The sequence below is a fragment of the Xenopus laevis genome, chromosome 5S (assembly GCF_017654675.1).
Source record: "Xenopus laevis strain J_2021 chromosome 5S, Xenopus_laevis_v10.1, whole genome shotgun sequence".
NCBI lineage: Eukaryota > Metazoa > Chordata > Amphibia > Anura > Pipidae > Xenopus > Xenopus laevis.
In genome coordinates this window covers 134,347,176-134,370,203 of record NC_054380.1, presented here as the reverse complement: position 1 = coordinate 134,370,203, position 23,028 = coordinate 134,347,176, and the positions used below count along the sequence as shown (strand labels likewise).

At 39.2% G+C, this 23,028-nt stretch overlaps 1 protein-coding gene across 1 annotated transcript; it reads right to left on the bottom strand.

Annotated features, from left to right (window-relative positions):
• Positions 1–164: 164 nt before the first annotated feature.
• On the bottom strand, positions 165–22,658 carry LOC108717501 (adhesion G-protein coupled receptor F3). Its single transcript, XM_041565088.1, has 15 exons — positions 22,500–22,658; positions 20,619–20,795; positions 18,012–18,115; positions 17,017–17,075; positions 16,795–16,928; positions 13,524–13,757; positions 12,590–12,811; positions 10,926–11,060; positions 10,335–10,537; positions 8,454–8,636; positions 6,251–7,630; positions 4,973–5,011; positions 3,787–3,822; positions 3,321–3,409; positions 165–894 (listed from the first exon to the last, which is right to left on the bottom strand). Exons 1-14 carry the CDS (start codon positions 22,579–22,581, stop codon positions 3,323–3,325), a joined length of 3,075 nt encoding a protein of 1,024 aa, XP_041421022.1. The 5' UTR covers positions 22,582–22,658; the 3' UTR covers positions 165–894; positions 3,321–3,322.
• Between the last annotated feature and the right edge of the window lie 370 nt (positions 22,659–23,028).

The window sequence follows — 23,028 nt, the reverse complement described above, 5'->3', positions numbered from 1 at the left end:
ACTCCCTCTTCTGCACAAAAAACTTGCGGTGTGTGCGATGTGGAGGGGGTATAGGAGGTATTGGCGACACTCAGTTCCTGCATTGTCTCAACGCCGGGGTGGAGGAGGTATTGTGGCATAGAATAGTTTGCAGCTGGGGGGCCCAGGGGGTGGTGTGGGGGCCCCTGAGGCTACAGGTCTGGTGGGCCCAGGGCCCCCAGTCTGACACTGTTTGAGGTTACCTGTTTTTTTGCCTAGGCATGTAGCTCCAACCCTTAGGGTACTACAACTACACAAGCGATTTTACCTGCAATTGCATATGTTCCGGCACGCTGAGATGACGCAGGAGTCACGTCGGAAGCGCCCATGTCGGACGTTGTTGCTGCGTGCATCTGTCACGACTGTCGGATGTGAACGCTGCATGTTGCGTCTTCATCTGATAGATGTGTCGTGTCGGATGCACGCATCAACATCCATAATGTACTCTGGATTTATAACTAGGAGCTTTGTGATCTCACATTAATGTAATTTCCCATGGACTACACAGATCAACATTACTATACAGTTACTCATCATGCTACCGGAATATTTCCTGGATTATAATAAAACATTGATCTCCTGGCCTGTTGGAATATAATCCACAGCAGGGCTGGGCAAGCTTGCTGCCTCTAGATATCAGTCAGCTATAGCTACTATCACTGGAAGTTGTAGTTGAACAACATCTGCTGAGACCAAGATTGTCCACACAACTGTTATTTTATTTATCTAATAGCATATAATTCAATTACATTTCTTCAGGAAAAATAAAATATAGGGTATGGAATAGTGAGAGTATACAGTATTTTGTCTTTATTCTTGGATGCTTGATAGAGCTTCAGAGCTGATATATGTGACCAAAGCATGTCCCAAATTCTTCTGTAAAAAAAAAAGTTAACCTTAAAAGATTGAGCCTGGGACAGAATCTCAGTTCCCTCTGGTTCCATCTCTACAGCTCAGCATACAGAGGACTATGCCTCCGTGTGGTGTCTAAAAGTTAGAAAAAGCCTAGTTAGAAATAGGGAAGGCCTACTTAGAAGGTAGAAAAAGCCTAGCTAGAAGCTAGGGAAGGCGTAGAAGTTAAGGAAAGCTTGGCTAGAGGCAAGAGGAGGCCTAGCAGTTAGGGAAAGCTAGGAGTTAGAAGTTAGGGAAGGACTAGTTAGAAGCTAAGAAAAGCATAGTTAGAAATTGGGAAAAGGCCTACTTAGAAGGTAGAAAAAGCCTAGTAAGAAGCTAGGAATGGCCTAGAAGTTAAGGAAAGCTTAGCTAGAAGCTAGGGAAGGGCTAGAAGTTAGGGAAAGCTTAGGTAGAAGCTAGAGAAGGACTAGTTAGAAGCTAGGAAAAGCCTAGTTCGAAATTATGGAAGACCTACTTGAAGGTAGAAAAAGCCTAGTATGAAGCTAGGGAAGGCCTGGAAGGTAGGGAATGCTTAGCTAGAGGCTAAGGGAGGACTAGTTAGAAGCAAGTAAAAGCCTACTTCAAAATTAGAGAAGGCCTACTTGGAAGGTAGAAAAAGCTTAGTAAGAAGCAAGAGAAGGCCTAGAAGGTAGGGAAAGTTTAGCTAGAACCTAAGGAAGGACTAGTTAGAAGCTAGGAAAGGGTTAGTTAGAAATTAGGTGTGGTGTTTATAAAAATGGCCTGTAGATGTCACTGTGCTCAGACTTATACTGTGCATACTTCCTGGATAGCTTAAAATTGAAAGTAAAAGTTACTGCATGAGTCTGCTAATAAAGCACTGTTATACTCTACTCATCCTCGGCTACCCAAAACATAAATTGACGATGAGATGGCTCTTCTACCTCTGCAGCAGCCTGCATCCTTTCCTTCTAAACCCTGGTGAGCCTACCATACCTTTTATTGCTTGGATCCATATGTTTGAAAATTACATTATTGTTGCGGACCAAGGGGAGATTTCTGATGCTAGAAAGTGTGCTTTACTTATTCACTGCCTGGGACAGCATATATTCTATACATTACCATTACCTGATGATACTTATGAAACTGCTCTTACTGCTATAAAGAACTTTTCGTGCCAAGAGTAAATGTGGTTGCTGAGAAGAAACTCAGTCCTGATCTTCAACCTTACTACAGGATTAGGCACAAACTGTCCTTAGTAGATGGCTATGTTGTCCGTGGAGCTCACCATTTACTGGTACCAGAGACCTTGCGAGAAAAGCTCATACAACTTGCACATGAGAGTCATCAACGAATTGTACGTACAAAACAAAGACTACGAGAACTATACTGGTGGCCAGCAATGGATGCTGATGTGGTAACTGCCATTCATTCTTGTGTTACTTGTCAGAATCATGACAAAACAGCTATCAAACATACACCACCACTTCAGCCAGTACCATTCACTGATTCAGCATGGGAAAAACTTGCTATTAATATTGTCGGTCCTTTTATAGATGCTCCTATAGCTATAGACTGTAGATTTGCTATAACCTTGATAGACTATTGAAGTAAATGGCATGAAATTGCATTTGTTTCTCATATAACATCAGATACAGTAATAACATTTCTGTCTACAGTCTTCAGCAGAGAAGGTAATCCAAAGGAGTTAATATCAGACAACGGACCACAGTTTGTCTCATCTGAGTTTGAATCCTTTCTGAGAGAGAGGAATATTGTGCATAGGAAATATTCAGTGTATTACCCACAAGCAAATGGAGAAATCGAGCGGTTCAATAGAAGTCTGAAAGAAGCACTACAGACAGCAAATCTTACTGGGAAATCTTGGAAAGTATTTACAACAGAGTTCCTACATAACTACAGAGCAACGCGCCATGCAACAACCCAATCATCTCCAGCTGAATTATTACATGGCAGACAGATGCGCACTAAGTTACATGTTGCAGACATCAAACTTCCACAAAATACTGTGCCTACAAAATCATCTACTGCTGACATTGTGAAACGCCGACAAGCCAAATGCAAGGCTTATACTGACAGAAAACGTGGTGCAAGAGAAGTGCACTTTCAGCCTGGATCTTTAGTCAGAATAAAGAAACCAGGAATACTGAAACAAGGACAATCTAAATTTACTACACCACTTGAAGTGAGATGCCAGCGAGGACCATACACATATGAACTGTCTGATGGACGCATATGGAATGCAAGTCGTCTTGCTCCTGTTATGACTTTGGAGAAGCTTCATTTGATGAAGGACATTTTCCTACTCCTGATGTCAACTGCAATAGGCCTGAAGAAAGTGAACCTATAAGGCGTAAGCCAAAAGTTTCAAAGTACACATTTTAATAATAGAGCCAACACCCAGCACACAGTTATTCCTGGGTTCTTACCTTTACTTGTCTTTACTGATGGTGGAAACCTTAAATATTTTCTTTGGAACTTCAGATTTAGTCATTGATGACTTTGTTGATGACTTGATCTAGAGAAAAATATTATATAACATAATAAGCCTTGGGATAGAATCTAACTGCTTTTAATGTACTTTTACTTACTGAGATCATAAATACAATATATGAAAAAAAAAGATACAGTATTGTAATGTGTGACTTTCAAATATGCATGAAATCCATTTTAACTAGAATTAAAAATAATAGAGTTCTTTAGTTATCTGCATTGCCAGGGCTGTAGCTTTGTTTGTTTTATTATGAATATTATGAATATTGATATATTGGTAACTGGATTCTATATGTAACAAACAAATCAAACACAGAAGCCATGTTTGATTGATTTTAAGAAATCTAAGAAAAATACAAGCAGGTTATTACAATATTTTAAGAGAAATATATTTTTACTTACACGTGAGGAAACCTTTTTAGTGAGAGCGTCTCGCACCTAAATGTGAAAAAACAAAAAATATGGTTTCTGATACACACAAATAATTTGTTTTGTGCTATCAGTGTTTTTATCCGAGTTCTAAGAGATTATCTCTGATTTTTAGCAATTTATAGCCTATGGGAACCACCAAGGTGGCCATAGATGTAACAATTACGATCTATCCTGGGAAAGATGTAGCCAAGAAAGAATATTGGTTTCAATACACACATGTAGAGCTGAATCGTCAGATATACATATAGAAACAATAGATTTTACCTGCATCTGACGATTCAGCACTAACAGTGGCTGATGTTCAAGTGCCTTCCAAGGGCCCGATCAAAATTTTCCAGCCGGCCCGATCGTCAAGCCAACCAATATCCAAGTCTTCTGCTGATATTGGTCTGCTCGTCTTCCACCATACATACACCAAATATCGTACGAAAATTAATTTCATATGATATTATCTGTGCATTTATGGCCACCTTTAGAAAAGGGGCACATTTCCTGAATTTCAATAAATCTGCTCCAATTTTTTCTAATTGGACTTTTAAAGGGGAAAAAAACATTTTCCTAGAAAAATAAAACACAAATTTTTCGTGATTTATTAAAGCACAATGGTGTTAAAAGTCTGAATAAAAAAGTACTCCAACTCAGACCTGCCGAGTTCATGTAGAAGTTAATGGCAAATGTTCCATTGATATCCTGATCTACGATGGGTTTCTGAAAAAGTTGTGGTATTCGGGCATCAAATCCAAAAAGTTGTCCAGATAGTCACGGTATTTGGGAGGCAAATCTGAAATAGTTTAGGTATTCTGGAGGCAAATACGATAAAGTTGCGGTATTTGAGTGTCAAATCCCAAAAAAATTGCAGTAATTCGGGGGTATATCGGAAAATTTTGCGGTATTCGGCGTCAATCAAAGAAAATCGAGGTATTCGTGCGTTAAATCTGAAAAAGTTGCGGTATTTGTGCGTCAAATCTGAAAAGTTGCGGTATTAGGGCGGCAAATTGAAAAAGTTCCGATATTCAGATTTTTCCAAGATTTTATCTAGTTTTTATCCACAAGAATACTGCAAGGATTTTTGGGGAACATTTATTGATAAATAGGGTGGGAAAATCAGTGCAGATTTGGTCAAAGTAGTTTTCAGAAAACCCTACATCTTACTTACCTTTTTTTCTGTCATGCACGTTAATAAGATAAAGAAGCCCTGTTTGAAAACAATACAAAAATAAATTAGTACACTGTACATCAGGTTTTATTTGTAAACATCAGTTATATTTATTTATAGTTTGGGGTACCCTTGCCATCATCATGAAATACTGACCGTAACAAGTCTCTGAGAGTTGGCTTCATGATATTGCAGTTAATCAAGAGGTGAATGGTAAAAATGCCTAAAATCCTGCCAGCAGTGCTATTTTCCAAAAAAAGTTAAAAGTAGAGTATTATCTGCTTTTAGTTTTCAATTCCTGCTTGTTCAGCCTAGTAGAACAATGTAGAATACATAGCAACCCCACATCTGACCCTATAATGTAGGTTTTATCAATGCTGGAGATTTCTTCCCTAAGAAAATCTACAATGGGGGAGGATCATTGTGTGAGAACAGTAATTTGGTCTTTCGCCAAGTTATGCAGATTCCAAATGTAAATAGTTAACAGTGGACCATCATATGGAGTTGACATGGCAACTTGGTAACTTTATGATCATGAATTGTCTACTGAAACCCTTCCATCAAATGATTTGCTAATACAACACCAAGCGAGGGGATCCTATCTATTTTTTGTATGTTTGAAGGAATTTTGTCAAAGCCAGTCGTCCTTCCAATATGTTAATAAACCTTGATGTGTTCCCACCTTCTCTTTGATATTTTAGCTGCAATATTCTGCAGAAGGCAGGCCAGACTTTCATTTGGTTGTGGCATCTCCACAAATATTCCTTAAAAATGGTTGTTCTTTTTGAAGATCTTTCGCCAATAAAAGCTACAATGGGGAGGATCACCTTGTCAGATGCTTTGGTCTTAAGATACTTTTGGCCCTCAAGAACGTGGGGCTCAAGAATGTGTTCTTTCAGTACCAAATAGCTAATTACCCCAGGAATTCCCCCGACGGATGCTTAGATGGAATGGTCCAGTAATGGACTAATCTCCTGATAGTTTTCATTTTCCTTTACACCGTTTTGGGCAGGAAGCAGATGGCCTTAGCTGCCATAAAGACTCTTCTATTTTTAATTGGAAGAAATATAATTTGATACCATTGATTCCAAGTCATAAAACCTACTTAGATGTTACCATGAATCATATGAATTCAGCATTTGTGCTGCTTACCTTGGATGCACGGACTAGTGAAAGTAGCCTCCTGGTCTTTAGGACTACTGTTTGCAGACCCCAAGGTTTGGCAATTTTTAGGACATGCTACATTTTTCACCATGAGACATTCTGAATGTGACATACCTGAAAAGCATTCAGCCCAGCGAATCCATATGAGAAAATTTGTCTGGTTAGAGAATCAAGGTCATTGAGTAAAGCAAAGCCAAAGCTCCAAGTTAAACCGAAAACAGGTGTCAACACAAACACTGCCTTCATGATTCTTTTGGCTGTTTCCTTTTCTTCTGGACGGTGAGCTTCTGACACAGAGGGTCGAGATAACTTGGAAATTACCACCATCAAGATCATGAAATTGAAAATAATGATTGATCCAGCGGGAATGGCAAATGTATAAATGGCTCCACTTTCAGGATTCAGCCAGCACACACTTTGGTGTAGGTATGTTTGTTTAGGGTAGAAATAGAAAAAAGTGCCGGTGGCTATTAGGGCAGGGATAAAATATCCCACAATAAGCGAAAGTGAAATAAATATTTTCTTTCGAACGTGGTGGAAAACAAACAGGAGCTGATGGAGAAGCATTACACTTTGGCAAAAAGTCCAGAAAAAAAGGGCCAGGTAGAAGAAATGATTCAGGAAGGTTATCGAAAGGCAGATGAACTTGTAGTTCTTTACTGATTCGAAAGTGGCGGAGAAGAAGAAAGCATCGGCAAACAACAAGGAAAGTGCTATGTTAAATAGAGAAATGTGTCGAAAATAAGAGATGTTGTTTCTTACAATAGACTTCCACACTAAGCATTCTGTAATGATACACACACACAGAGATAGTATGGAAGCCGCCAGGCCAGCATATGTGATCTCATCAATTAAAAATAAGGGTTCAGCGTTAATGGACATCAGCACGGCAAAGGAGGTCAAGTGGTTGCATGAGCAGATCGTCAAATTTTCATTAACGTTGGATTTGCATCCTTGATCTGACCATCCACCACCATCGCCAGGTTGGGAGAAGTCCCAAAAAGCACAGCGTTGTCCATAATTACTGCCTGAGAAGTTAGTCGTAAAGTTCATATGAATCTCACCACACAAATTGATTGAGACTGCTGAATTTATAGAAGTAGACTGAATGACACTATTTAACTGAGCACCGTTAAATGGTCCGGTAGTGGTGTTGGGCAACAGATATCCAATTGTCTTGAACACCAGAGTAGTAATAGTGATGTTATCTGTAGCCAACATGGCAGTGATGGTCTCTTTATTTATGAATGTGGTTACTCCATTGAAATCACTGAATGCCTTTGCATAGTCATCAATATTGCTCATGTTTCCATAGGAGCTTCTCTTCAGCTGAATATACGGTAGAAGAATATCAAATGTATCATTGTCTGTTTTAAACAGGGCGCTAAACTGCTCTACTGACTTCATCATATTAGAAGCAGCAGGGCTTCTGCTGGTCTTCCATAGTGACGAGAAACTGGCATCCGAAAGGTTGCTCGCAACTGCCAGGAAGTCCTGCAGGTAAGGTGATATAGGGAACATGTTTAGATTATAATCCACCCAAACCTTTGTACGTATATAAATAAGTGACCCAGGATAAGTCTTTTGAGTAATATAATGGATGTATGAACTACAGCATATTAAGATGATTACCTCATACTTGTACTTATGACTACTACTTCTTCTTCATCTAGTCATCAATATCATCCAGGGCAGACCTTATAAAGCCAATGACAGGGGGCACCAGCTCTACTTTTGCTCTTCAACAACTTAGGTTACATGAGCTGGAACTTCACCATATCACAGGTCAGACCAAATATTATGCTTTTGAGTAATATAATGGATGTATGAACTGCATATTAAGATGATTTCCTCATACTTGTACTTATGACTTATGAGAGAGAGCCTTCTTCATCTAGTCGTCAATATCATCCAGGGCAGACCTTATAAAGCCAATGACAGGGAGCACCAGCTCTACTTTTGGTCTTCAACAACTTAGGTTACATGAGCTGGAATTTCAACATATCACAGGTCAGACCAAATATTAGTATGGCCAAATATATCTCCTGCCCTTGAGTCAGAGGAGTTTTTAGCTGATCTTAGGTGTGTCCCAACTATATACCAACCTTTCTTGCACAATGGGGCTTACATATATGGCTTGTATTATCTCTCTATAGACTGTAAACTGTAGAAGTGATTGTTCCTGCTAATGATATGACAATGGAAAGCTATTATTGACCAATTTTGAGTTTCTTGTATTGGGGAATATTATGGGTGTGATACGTTCCATTAGTAAAATACAATCCAATGTTATCCAAAGAAAGCCACGTGTACTTACTGTTACAACACTGGCGCCAAAAGTCACTTTCATGTTTGCAGAGACATTTGAGATGATTCCCAGTATAGACACTAGAGTGGTCACTCCTGCAGGATTGTTAACTGATACTGCTGAAAGATCAGTCACCACTGACAGTATCGCTGGTACCCTTTCTTGCAAGTTTCCAAGGCCATTTTGTAATGTCTAGCAAAAGGAAAAATTGGGGACATTTACAACTACATGAACATTATAGGGGTTCGGCAGCCAGTATTTAAGGTCCTGCTAAATGGGGTTTGAATCCACGGCTGTATGGCTGAATAGCAACTAAAGTCAAAATTAGGGTTCCCACCTAAGCCCTGTATGAAAGATGCATGCTGCAGGGCTAATGGTATTAAAGGAAAACTATACCCCCCAAACAATGTAGGTCTCTATAAAAAGACATTGCATAAAACAGCTCATATGTAAAACCCTGCTTCATGTAAATAAACCATTTTCATAATAATATAATTTTCTAGTATTATGTGCCATTGGGTAATCATAAATAGAAAATTGCCATTTTAAAAAATAAGGGCCGCCCCCTGGATCGTAAGATTCACTGTGCACACAAACACACCAAACAAACTATACTTCTTAGGTCACATGAGCCAATTAACAAACAGAGTTGTGTCTTTTGCTTCAACACGTCTTCCTGTTACAGTTAGCGGGTTATTTACTAAACTCTGTGCAAAAATCACCAAAAAATCGTGTGTTTTTTAATATAAAATCAGACTTTTAAAAAATCACAAATTTTTCAGAATTTATTAAACCCTGAGGATGCAAAAATCTTTATCTGAAAATCCGGCATCACAGACCTGTCGAGGTTGCATATAAGTCAATGGAAGAAGTCCCAATGATTTTTTGATGTGCGCTGGGTTTCGGGCAATACACTGAAGTTTTCAGGTGAAAATTTCGAAAAAATCGGGAAAACCAAATTTTTGGGAAAATGTAATGATAAATAAGCATAAAAAACCTGAGCGGACTTGATTGCAGTTTGTCGCAGAAAAAATTGAGATAAATTCGGACTTTGATAAATAACCCCCTTGTTGTTATTTAGTTGTAGTTTTTCTGTCAGGTAATCTCAGGGGCAGCATAGAGACCATCACGAAATGGTGGTTCAAGGCAAGAGATGTAAAAAGGGCAATATTTAATTAAATATATATTCCAGTTTGGTAAGATTCTTTAATATGTCACTTAATATGATATAAGTCAGTTGCTTAAGGGGCAGATTTATCAAGGGTCAAATTTCGAAGTTGAAAATACTTCGAAATTCGACCATCTAATTGAATTACTTCGATTTCTAATATCGAAGTCGAACTTTTTTTTCATCGAATTTGGCCATTTGCGGTCGAAGGAAAATCGGTCGATCGAAACGATTAAATCCTTCGAATCGAACGATTCGAAGGATTTCAGCGATCGAGCTAACGATTTTTCTTCGACTTCAAAAAATGTAGAAAACTGCTCTAGAAGGTCCCCATAGGCCTTGGGCAGGTTTAATTTGGCGAAGTATTGAAGTCAAAGTTTTTTTAAAGAGACAGTACTTTTATTATTGAATGGTCGAATATTCGAACCATTTTACTTCGAATCGAATTCAAAGTCGTAGTATCCTATTCGATCGTCGAAGTATCCAAAAAATTACTTTGAATTTCGAATTTTTTTACTTAGAAAATTCCCTCGAATTCACTTCGACCCTTGATTAATCTGCCCCTAAGTGTTCATTTAGGGGGTATAGTTTTCCTTTAAGTAGAGATGGTTGCTGCCACCAATCACAGTTGAAAAGACAATCAAACAAACAAAAAACCCTGAGAAACCAGCAACAACAGAAACATACACAACTGTTCGTGTACATTATTCAAAGACCTTTACCTGGGCATCAGTCAGTGCTTTCTTCAGAATAAGACTAATACAGTTATCTTGCACCTCCATCCACTCTCCATTAGCAGAACAGTTTCTCGTCTGATTTCCTGATTTTCCCGAGGCACAGCAGACAGTGACCTGTAACCCAGCTCTTGTAATGCCCCAACTAATTCCATCATTTGTTTTAGTTTGCGGGCAAAATTGTTCTCCGTCTGTTGGAAGAAGTGATAAGCCAAGTGAACTTATTGAAACATTTCCCAATACACAGTGGACCAATTGAGTTGAAGTTCAACTTGGAATGAGGCCCAATGACCTGTAGGTCCCTCCAGAGACCTCCTACTTTGTGGCTTAATTAGTTTAAGTTTCCCAATCTATCTAGTGATTGGTGGATTAAAGGTATAGTCCAATGCATCCATTGAATCACCTCATTGATCCCCTCATTGATCCCCATCAATTGGCATGCAAAGATATCATTTATAATTATTTTCATGATCCACAGTTCTACATAAAATTCTATGGAGCTGTGGTCGTTTCTATGCCTTTCACATTATGGCTCTGAATCTTTAACGTTAAACTTGTGCAAATCCATCTCCCACATACCTTTTATTATGGTGACGAGAATAATGGCCGATTGTTTTTGGCCGGCGCTGTTGATAAATGTGCAGTTGTAATTGGTGTCTGTAGAGGGTGCACTTACGTTCAACGTGTAACACTGTAAATCTGCCTGTGTACCTGCTAAGGTGGAAACACAACACTCAATTCCAACATACTTCTCACTGCCACCTCTTTATATAAAAATCTAGACAGTGGGGTCCCTGGTCAGAGATACTAATTTTACTATAGCGGTTTTTCAGACTTCATTCAAACCAACCAGCATTTTACCAAAGCCCAGCTAAGTTTGAAGGAATATTATTTAATATTTATTAACCATTAGCCACAGTTCCATTAATAAATAGGACATCAAATAAGTGTTCACCCAAATCTAAATCTAAACAAATGTAACTTTCAATACGTTCTCCAGGAGTATTTCGGACAGTAAATAGGCGTTCTACCCAATGTCTCACTCAACCATGGTTTTGAGACTTTCTAGGCCGGGTGACCAGTCCCAGAGTTTGGGAACCACTGCTATGCACTATTGACCATTAGACCTCTCTTGAACTGAGCTTGGACACCCTAAATCTAAACAAATATAACTTTCAATACGGTTTCCAGGAGTATTTCGGACAGTAAATAGGCGTTCTACCCAATGTCTCACTCAACCATGGTTTTGAGAACTTCTAGGGAGACCAGTCCCAGAGTTTGGGAACCACTGCTATGCACTATTGACCATTAGACCTCTCTTCAACTGAGCTTGGACACCCTGCTCTGCTTAACATCAAAAATGTTATCATCCTCAAGAGAATCTCCCACTACAACATCAGGAGATAGAGAATTTTTTGTCCATACTGTCTTCAATGTGAAGAAGCATGTCATTTTGGCAATTTTATTGCTCTTAGTTTTTTCATGAAGATCATTACTTGTTATTATATATGTATACTTCTATAGTCAATATTTTGGATTTTGTATAGGTACTGCTCCATTATTGTCTTGTTTATGGAAAATAATAAACACGTTGTTAAAATGAAAAATCAATGTGAAGAAGCTTTTACATTGGTTTAAATGAAATCACTATTTTTGGTGTATTGAAAACCCATTGTTGAAGACCATGGTCTGCTTAGAAAAGAATTAGTGATGAGCGAATCTGTCCCAGCAAAAATTCGAAAAACGCATTGGAGTCAAAGGCTGTTTTTTTATTGCACCAAAATGCATTGGTGATTATGGGCTTTTTTTTTCTTGTGTGTTTTCAAAGTAATTCTTTTCTTGACTTATTTGGATACCTTAACTGAACTGAGTAGAACAGTAGATTTGATTCTCTCAACAATTTATATGTCACACATAAGGCATTACTATTTCTTTGCAGCGTTTTATTGTATTGCTTGACATTTTCCACATTTCAAAACAACTCTGCACACTCTGTAGATTTGGCAAGTATTCAGGACCTCCTTTACTGCGAATGGGCAACTCTGGTGCTAAAATATTGATGCCAAATGCTACAGTGGCACGTTGCCAATACTTTCTTTACAGTGTTCTTATGGATACTAATTTGCACCCATTTTGCACTATGCACCTAAAAATAGCCTAATAAATTAGGGCTTCAGTAAGCTGTAAAATGGAGCAAAATTGGCTTTTGAAGACTCATCACTTTTATTCCTGAGTATACTGACCAGCATATGCATTTTCTGTTTTTCCATTGTATGTCCATGTTACCCTATAGGATTCCCCATCAATTTTAGCACAGCATTGCAGTCTCACACTATTTCCGGCAGAGGCAAGAAAACTTAATTGGATTGGTTTGAGGATGATTTCAGACGGGAGCAGGGAAACATTAACTCGAGCAGTGGCGTTATAATGTAGGCCTTTGCGGGAAAACTGGCAGAGATATGTTCCTAAAAATGAAAAAAAAAAATGGATTTAGTTTGTCCTTAATATATGAGCCCTTAGGTGAATGGAACTCATTCCAGGAAGAATTAAATCAATTTGAAATACCATATATACTCGAGTATAAGCCGTCCCGAGTATAAGCCGAGGTACGTAATTTTAACTCCAAAAACTGGGAAAGCTTATTGACTCGAGTATAAGCCGAGGGTGAGAAATGCAGCAGCTTCTGGTAAGTTTCAATCAAAAAATTGAGGGTTTCTGTTCCAATTGGAGATGCCGGCGTCTTGTTTTTGGATGCCGGCGACCATTCTTTGACGCCGGCGAATATTCTTGGAGACTATTCTTGGACGCTGGCAACTATTCTTGGATGCCGGCGACTATTCTTATTCTTAGGCGCCGGCGGCTCTTCTTAGACGCCAGTGACCGTTTTTGCGCTTGACCCGAGTATAAGCCGAGGTAGAGTTTTTCAGCATATTTTGGGGGCTGAAAAACTTGGCTTATACTCGAGTATATACGGGTAAGTTGATTAGATGTCTGGAAGTTTGGAGGCAACAAGGATGTGAGCAGCCAATAGTAATCTGGTCAAAGTAGATTGTACCTGATATATAACATCCTTTCATCCACACTGCATGTGTTAAAAAACACAAAGCTTCCCATTTGGATCAACCCATAGCAACCAAATAGACATTCGCTTCTGAAAAGGAGCAACGTGTAACTTACCAATCGACCACTGATCTGCTCTGGCGATTGAGAGAGTTGAGATAGTCATGCCTGCCCCTGCAGGATATGATGTTGAAATTCGTATATTTGTCCCAGCATCGAAAATCATATCTGTGCCGTTATTTGTTATCAAATACCAATCCACGGCATCCATCTTTTCATTAATTGTACATGTCAGTATAATTGGACTCCACATGTTCACTCTGAGTTGCTGGGGTTCAATGGAAGACATTCCTAAAAAAAAAACAACAGCAGATGTTTTTGGAGTGAAATAGACATCATTTTGGGCTTTCTTTTAGATTCATTCAGGAATTCTAAACAGACACAGAGTTACAAAAACCACTGCAGTTTTAATACAGGTATGGGACCTGTTATCCAGAATGCTCGGGACGTGGGGTTTTCCAGATAACGGATCCTTCCATAATTTGGATCTTCACACCTTCAGGGGGAAATTTACTGATGGGCGAAGTGGCTAACACTGGTGAAAATTCACCAACCTGACGTCATTTCGGCACTTCCCCGATTTACTAAAGGTAGCTGGCGTAATTTCACCAAGGAGATAGACTCTGGCGCAACTTCGCACTCTAACGCCAGGTGAGTTTTTGGTCTGGCGAAAGAGCATTACACTAAGGGGCCGATTCACTAAATTCGAGTGAAGGATTCGAAGTAAAAAAACTTCGAATTTCTAAGTATTTTTTGGGCTACTTCGACCATCGAATTGGCTACTTCGACCTTCGACTACGACTTCGAATCGATGGATTCGAACTAAAGATTGTTCGACTATTCGACCATTCGATAGTCGAAGTACTGTCTCTTTAAAAAAAACTTCGACCCCCTACTTCGCCACCTAAAACCCACCGAAGTAAATGTTAGCCTATGGGGAAGGTCCCCATAGGCTTTCCTAAGTTTTTTTGATCGAAGGATATTCCTTCGATCGTTGGATTAAAATCCTTCGAATCGTTCGATTCAAAGGATTTAATCGTTCGATCGAAGGAATAATCCTTCGATCGTACAATCGCAGTATTTGCGCTAAATCCTTCGACTTCGATATTCGAAGTTGAAGGATTTAAATTCCTAGTCTAATATCGAGGATTAATTAACCCTCGATATTCGACCCTTAGTGAATCAGCCCCTAAGTTTGTGATTTTACTGACCGTCACCTCTATCACCAAACTTGCCATTGCCAACTCAGACCAGGCGAAGTGCAATAGAGTAGATTTTTCCTATTTAAAGGGTGATAGACTGAAAAAGATCGTACATTTTTTGGGGTACCCTCCTTTCTCCCCTACATTTGCTAACATATGGCACCTAAACTATACTGTTGGCACATGCGTAGGGCAATATAACAACTTCATATAATTTTATTAAGGTTCCGTGGCCTTGTGTAGTGTAATGTATTTGCTGCAGCATATATGGCCATTGTACTTTAACTGCACGCCGTATGCAAATTAGCCAACGCTAGCGTAACTTCGAACTGCTGAGTGTAATTTCGCTGGCGTAATTTCACCATCGTTAGGTACCCTTCAGATCTTTGTGAATTAGCGTTGTCCAGGCGAATTTACGTGTTGCGATGTGCGCGAAGCCAGTGCTGGCGAATTTTCGCCGGTTAGTGAATTTGCCCCTTAGTCTACTAGTAAATCATGTAAACATTAAATAAACCCAATAGGCTGGTTCTGCTTCCAATAAGGATGAATTATATCTTAGTCGGGATCAAGTACAAGCTACTGTTTTATTATTACACAGAAAAAGGAAATCATTTTTAAAAATCTCGATTATTTTGATAACATGGAATCTATGGGAGACAGCCTTTCCGTAATTCAGAACTTTATGGATAACGGGTTTCCGGATAACGGATCCCATACCTGTATATGGCATAATTCTCCTCCAGCATCTCCTGTTATGACCAGCACAGCCTGACTCCCGTTTGCCACCTACTAGTCACAACTTCTTTATCCGTGAAGTGGTGAAGGCAGTTTAGCAGGAAGGACACTGAGCTGACTTTACATTGTATATATTTAGGCTATAGCTTCACTTCTTCTTGTGTTTCCCTAAAGTTTCTATCATTTGAGATACTATTTGTCCTTTGGCAAAGCAGAGCTTGATAAACAGAGTGGATCAGCCCATTCTCTGCGTTGTTTGCGAACAAACTGGCGTGAGAAGTCTACTGAAAACAGGAGAATGGACAAGACAATAGTTCAAAAGAGGTGCCCAAATCTCATGGCCAGAAATAATCCTTACTAGTAAATAAAATTGTCCTTACTAGTAAATAAAATTGTCCAACTAGTAAATGAAAATTGTCCTTACTAGTAAATAAAATTGTCCTACTAATAAATAAAATTGTCCTTAGTAGTAAATAAAATGGTCCTACTAGTAAATGAAAATTGTCTTTAGTAGCATATAAAATTGTCTTACTAGTAAATAAAATTGCCCTACTAGTAGATAAAATTGTCCAACTAGTAAATAAAATTGTCCAACTAGTAAATAAAATTCTCCTTAGTAGTAAATAAAATTGTCCTTACTAGTAAATAAAATTGTCCTACTAGTAAATAAAATTGTCCTTACTAATAAATAAAATTATCCTACTAGTAAATAAAATTGTCCTTAGTAATAAATAAAATTGTCCTTACTAGCAAATAAAATTGTCCAACTAGTAAACAAAATTCTCCTTAGTAGTAAATAAAATAATCCTGAGTAGTAAATAAAATTGTCCTTAGTAGTAAATAAAATTGTCCTTAGTAGTAAATAAAATTGTCCTTACTAGTAAATAAAATTGTCCTTACTAATAAATAAAATTGTCCTACTAGTAAATAAAATTGTCCTTAGTAGTAAATAAAATTGTCCTTACTAGTAAATAAAATTGTCCTACTAGTAAATAAAATTGTCCTTAGTATTAAATAAAATTGTCCTACTAGCAAATAAAATTGTCCTTACTAATAAATAAAATTGTCCTACTAGTAAATAAAATTGTCCTTACTAATAAATAAAATTGTCCTACTAGTAAATAAAATTGTCCTTAGTAGTAAATAAAATTGTCCTTACTAGTAAATAAAATTGTCCTTAGTAGTAAATAAAATTGTCCTTACTAGTAAATAAAATTGTCTTACTAGTAAATAAAATTGCCCTACTAGTAAATAAAATTGTCCAACTAGTAAATAAAATTCTCCTTAGTAGTAAATAAAATTGTCCTGAGTAGTAAATAAAATTGTCCTTACTAATAAATAAAATTGTCCTTAGTAGTAAATAAAAGGCTTATGGGCACAGATCAGATTACCTGCTACAGTAACGGTGGAATTAACAGCATTTTGAAGAAGCTGAACTGCTGTAGTGGCACTTGCTGTGAGGTTGCCTGTGGTTACTGGATCTCCCAACAACATCTGGTAATGTGCAATAACGCCTCCTGCATTGCTGGTAGATGGAATTATTAAATATTAAAATATTTAAAAAACTGTCTTACAAGTGTCAGTCTGATTATTATGGGCAGTATTTTTGTTACCTGAATCCAGATATAGACACGTTCAAAGGAGAACATTTTCCTGAATAGGCAAACACGAGCTGAAGTAAGAGAAGAAGTGACGTCATTTGAAAAAGGACATTATTAATAAGGTATTATTGGGGAATCTAACTAAGTATTCTCCCAGGGGTGGGCAAAGTCAATGTGGCACCCTTGGCAGCCGGGCCAGACACCTCTCCCCCCATGTGCACGCTTGTGCAAACATGCACTCTCGCATGTAGTGACGTTCCTGTAGATCAGGAAGAGCTAAGTACAGCCAACACCAGCAAGAAACCCCAGGCTAGGAGTAGGCAGAAGACTTTTCAAGATGTACCTGCCCAGTGCCCCAATCATTGCGCCCTAGGTACCTGCCTCTTCTGCCTACACTTAGTTCTGGCCCTGTATTCTCCTATAAAGGCTCATGAACAGTTTAGCCCCCCCTCACAGATGCCTGGTTTAGACCCAAAAACCTTAGACCAGGGTCCCTCTCTCAGTGCTATTTTTGTTCCTCTCCTCACTCACCCACTATTCTCCTAGTTTCTTGTCTTTACATACTATTATGTATTATTCCATCTATTTAGCCTCTTTGTTCTCATAGAAATAGCGAATGGCCATGAAATAGGCCAAATGTTTGGAAGCCAGAGGGCCCATCGGAAGTTTTCCTTGTATCCCGGTGGGCCAGTCAGACGTTGGACTGCACAATTGTTGGGTGGGCAGATGATATGAGATTGCCAAAAATCGCCACCTTTAGCCAACATTTCATTGCCAACAACAACTCACTTCATCAATAATAATGGTGTTTTTTTCTCTCCACTCTCCAAAGTCCATTCTTTCCCTTTCCTGCTCATGTCTCATTTCTAGATACCCAGTACTACAACTAAGACCAGTTGCCACTGTAATCTTCTATTATTTGTAACTTTCTATGATTCTCTAAGGTTATACATCAAATACTTTGCCAATCAGTTATGGTCCATTGTTCCCAGAAAGCCTCTACTTACAGCTGTAGTAATATTCTTTTCTAGAGTCTTATAGGCTGGGTTGCTGGATTTTTGCAGCTCTGTTGTATATTTTTGATTAAGTGTAAATATTCCATTAAGAGCAACTGCAAAAAGAAAATACATACACAAGACCTATTAATAATGTGTGATATATAGCTTTATACTATACAAAAGCCATGAATATCCTGTAAATGATATCCTTATAAACGGTTCGTCAGTTATAAATGGAGCTTAGTGATGTCATTGTTGTCACATGACTCACTAAAACGTGTGTATTAAAAAAAATAAAGTACCCCTTGTTGGAAAATATGAGGATTTTAGAAGTAACCTCGGAGTTTCATGGCCTGTTGAAAAGCACGAGGCCAAAGCTTTTATATGGTCATGGAACACCTTGGTGACTTATAATACAGGTATGGGACCTGTTATACAGAATGCTCAGGACCTGGGGTTTTCCGGATAACAGATCTTTCCAAAATTTGGATTTCCATACCTTGTCTACTAGAAAATCATTGAAATATTGAATAAACCCACTAGATTGTTTTGCTTCCAATAAGGATTAATTATATCTTAGTTGGGATCAAGTACAAGGAACTGTTTTATTATTACAGAGAAAAAGGAAATCATTTATAAAAATTTGGATGATTTGGATAAAATGGAGTCTTTGGGAGATGACCTTCACGTAATTTGGAGCTTTCTGGATAACGGATTTAAAGATAACGGATCCCATACATGTATCCTTCTATTTTACAATAAAGAGTACTTAATACACAAGAGCCATGGATGTTCTGTAAATGATATCCTTAGAAACGGTGCTTCATGATGTCATCAGTTATAATTGATGCCTAGAGGTGTATTACTTTTCCATATATCGGCCTTGTACTTTTATATGGTCATGGCACTCCTCAGTGACTTAGAATATCCTTATCTATTACAATAGTGGATATTTTATTCACTATATAAAGTGTTAAGTGATGTCAATGTCCACCAAATAATTATCAACCCTCTGTTAAGAAATGAAGATCTTTAAATTCACATTGTTTAAGTAGGACTGGTTTCATGTTTTTGTGATTTCTAAGGATCTTCACTGGAAACCTATGCTCTAGGACTGGAGTCCTCTAATCATGAGGAACATTCAGATATAAAAAAGAGTTGGGGAGCAAAGAAAGCACATAAAAATGCTCCTTGGTGGTGTAAAATAAGGGCTCTGATTGACTATTGGGTAGCCCCTATTTGGACTGGCAGCTTACAAGAGGTTCTGTTTGGCAGTACACATGGTTTTTATGCAACCAAACTTGCCTCCAAACCAAGAATTGAAAAAAAACCCATCTGCTTTGAGGCCACTGGGAGCAGTGTTGGACTGGAATGCCAGGGGTCCACCAGAAAACATTAGTCCATGGGCCCAACAGAAAACCTTAGACCGTGGTCCCACTTTCCAAACTACTATTCCTTCTCTCCTCACTCAAGTCTCCTCTAGTCTTTTGTATTTACTTTCTGTACTATAAATAGGGAATGACCATGAAATTGGCCAAATGTTTAGAAGCAAGAGGCCAATTGACACCTGGAACCACCAGGAGTTTTCCTGGTATCCCAGTGGGCCAGTCCGACACTAACTGGGAGCAAAATGCAATGGGTTGGTGAGCAACATGTTTCTTGCGAGTCACTGGTTGGGGACCACTGCTCTAGGGAAATAAGAGACACCCCTCTATGTCACCAAGTTTATTTGCTCAGTTCAGAGACAGATCAAAGTAAAAGACAGTGGGGCTCATTTATCAACACTGGGCAAATTTGCCCATGGGCAGTTACCTATAGCAACCAATCAGGGATTAGCTTTTTGAAGTCAGCTGCAAGTAGAACAATGAATGCGGCAATTTGATTGGTTGCCATGGGTTGCTGCCCATGGGCAAAATTGCCCAGTGTTGATAAATGACCCCCACTGGGGCTGATTTTCTAAATTGCATCAGCGCACATTATTCAAAGCAACGAATCAGCAATTAGTTCTGGTTGACCTTTCACAAGTTAATGAGTGAAAATAAGAATTGATTATTATGGGTAACTGCACTGGTACAGTAGCAGATGTGCTATTAAATCTGCCCCACTGTTGGTTGGGTCTACTTTATAGTATGTGGACGTATAATTTAAGAGTTTGCACCAGGTCTATTAGCTCATAGCATATTATTAGCAGTTGCATAATTGGTCACCTGTTCATAAGCATTCATCTGGTTGTAATGATGAATGCAGACTTTGCAACTTTTATTATTTGGCCCCCTTATAATTAGATAGAACAGAATGAAAAATGCAATGTCTGTGCTGGTTAGAAACGTAGTGGGTTTCCTTATACATTACATGCAGGAAGTCATGATTTGACCAAGGCATGGGTTGAACATCCAAGGAGTCAATTATCATGGCAGCCACGCTTCTAGGGCTGCCCTCTTGCTCTCATTCTAGGAAGACAGATAATTGTGCAGTTTTCAGGTCCCTGCCTGTCGGGAATATGATTCCAAAAACCTGGCAGCTGCCAAACTAACAAAAGCACAAGAAACCCAAACACTACCCTTCCCAAGGACTGAGTTTTCCTGTGTCCATTATAGAAATAAACACAGTGATTACCTGTAGCGTTAGAAGGGTCGCACGGCAGCTCACAAAATGGAACACTGCCGTTTGGCACCATTAGGCAGGTGCAGAAAGGATAACCGGCACATGTTGGATACGTGTAACAGGATGTCATGTTCCATAGGAATCCAGCCTTGCATACACAGGACCTTCCAAAATTCGTAATGTTGCACTCTAGAACAGACAGTTTAAGTGTAATAAAATAATACAATTTGTTTTAGGCAGGGGTGATTCTGGCCACTGTGACCTGAGGCGGATTACTGCTGCCCCCTGGGTGCTCATTTTTTTGGTGCTGGAGGGGGTCCAGAGGGGTCTACAACACTAGCATAGAGAAGCGTAATTCTGCTCTTAAAGGTACCAGGAGTAGTGTAACTATAGAGAAAGCAGACCCCATTGAGGGTCCCCAGGGAATAAGGGGGGCCAGGAAGCAGGGTCTGTTTCCTCTAAGTTAAATGTAAATCTCCACTCTGCAGCTGCTCTCCTAATTGAGAGCTGGTGGGGAGCATTGGGGACCAGCGGATGGGGAGTGGGCGGGCAGTGTGGGATGGAGCAAGAGTGGCTGTGCACACCCCTCTTAAGACTGTTTTGGTGGGGAGAGGGCCCAGGTGGCACATTGTTACGCTATAGCATTTTTGCTGCCCCTGGTAACCAGTGGGATGCCACCGCCTTTCTCAACTCACCTCATTGGTGCAGTACTCCTGGTTTTAGGAGACAAAAATGCACTACATATTAAAAAAATCATGAATAATGTTTTTATAAATCTTACATTTCTCCATGTGAAATATCACGAAAATGTTATTTAAGCTTCATAATACTAAAATGCTGCGGCCCCACCAGCCCAGATCTGCTCCCTGCGGATTTGTGCAGCGCTGGCCTCATTACGGCCGCAAGATTGGGAGGATACATGCTGGGGGTGTGTGGAGGGGGGTTGCAGTGGGGGGTCTGGGCAGTGGTTGCAGTAGGAGCAAGGGACCAGGGATTTGAGCCTGGGGTGGGGGGACCAGGGGGGGTGTGGTTGGTTTGTGGGATGTTCAATACCGTTTCTGAATTGATTGACATTGAGATCCAATATATCTGTTTGGGTTGGGACTCCCTTTTCTAGCAGATGTATTAAAGCTCACTAAAACAACAGACTCCAGCATAAACAAAATCAAACATGTATGCTGAGAGCGAGTATTTCTGATGATTTGAAAAGAGTGAGCTCTAAGACATCTTTCAGGCAAAATCTCTGCCCCCCCCCAAAGGCTCCATTGCATCTAACTGCCATGCAAACTTCCAACTCCAGCATGAAGAGGGAATGAAGAGAGGAATTGAGAGAGCTAAGATTAACTTGATTATTCCAGAAACGGGTCAGAATTTGCAATTGATTATATTTTGAAAATTTCTTATTTTGTTATGATGATTTTTGGGATAGTTTCCCTTTAAATTGGTGTTGCAGTATTAAGTGCTGAAGAACAAAGCCCCCTAAAATCGAATTGCCTGTTTTGCTCGCAAGGACCAAACATGGAGTAGCTTCAGTTTCCCTTGCCATAGACTTTTTTGGGATTAACAAAAATATGCAAAAAGTATGTTCAACACATGCCCTTTTTTGACATATACACTGCACTCATGTTAGACAAGGGCCAAGAAGCCCCTTTAAACCAACACTCTTTGGGATTTGTGTTAGTGAAAAGGTTGGGTTGGCACTGGGCTATGAACATGACCTGATCCAGGTGGGAAGATACATTTCTAGAGTTATGTGCCGGGCAGTGGGATTCTGATCTTACCCTACAGCTGAGATGCAAGAATTCTTCTGACTGGAGAAACATCAGAGAAAACACACTGTGCAATCAATTCTATTGGCAGTAGAGAGCACTGTAGCCTCTCACTGATCCTCACCTGTAGTGATCTGAAGGTTCAGAATGTTCGCAGATGTGGTATCATTGAGGGATATGTTATAGGGCATCATTGTTGAGTTCATCAAACGGCTTTCTGCTTCGGCAGTGGAGAATCCCTCAATAAGGAGATGCGTGTACAGTACATACTCGTGCGTGGCCTCACTGGCTGGAAACACACCAGAGATTCTATGTTATACCTCAAATCCAGAGACTTGATGTTAAGCCTCATGCCAAGTTCTGGAACAGGTGGCCCATAGTTATCATATGCCTCATGTAGCCAGAATAGAATTGGAGCTTTAGCAAAGTTGCAAAATTGATAGCTGCTTCTGGAAGTTGCTGATGTTCTACTGTCCAACCTGTGGCCTGTTTACAACTCCCCCAAATACCTCTTGCTTCAAGAATCTCTATTAAACCTTTCAACAGTTTCTTCCCATTTTACTTTTTGATCTTCAGATCCTTGTGGCATACTGTATGCAAATATCAACCCCCTCCCCCAACTATAGTAGATTTAATAAACATCTTGTAATTAG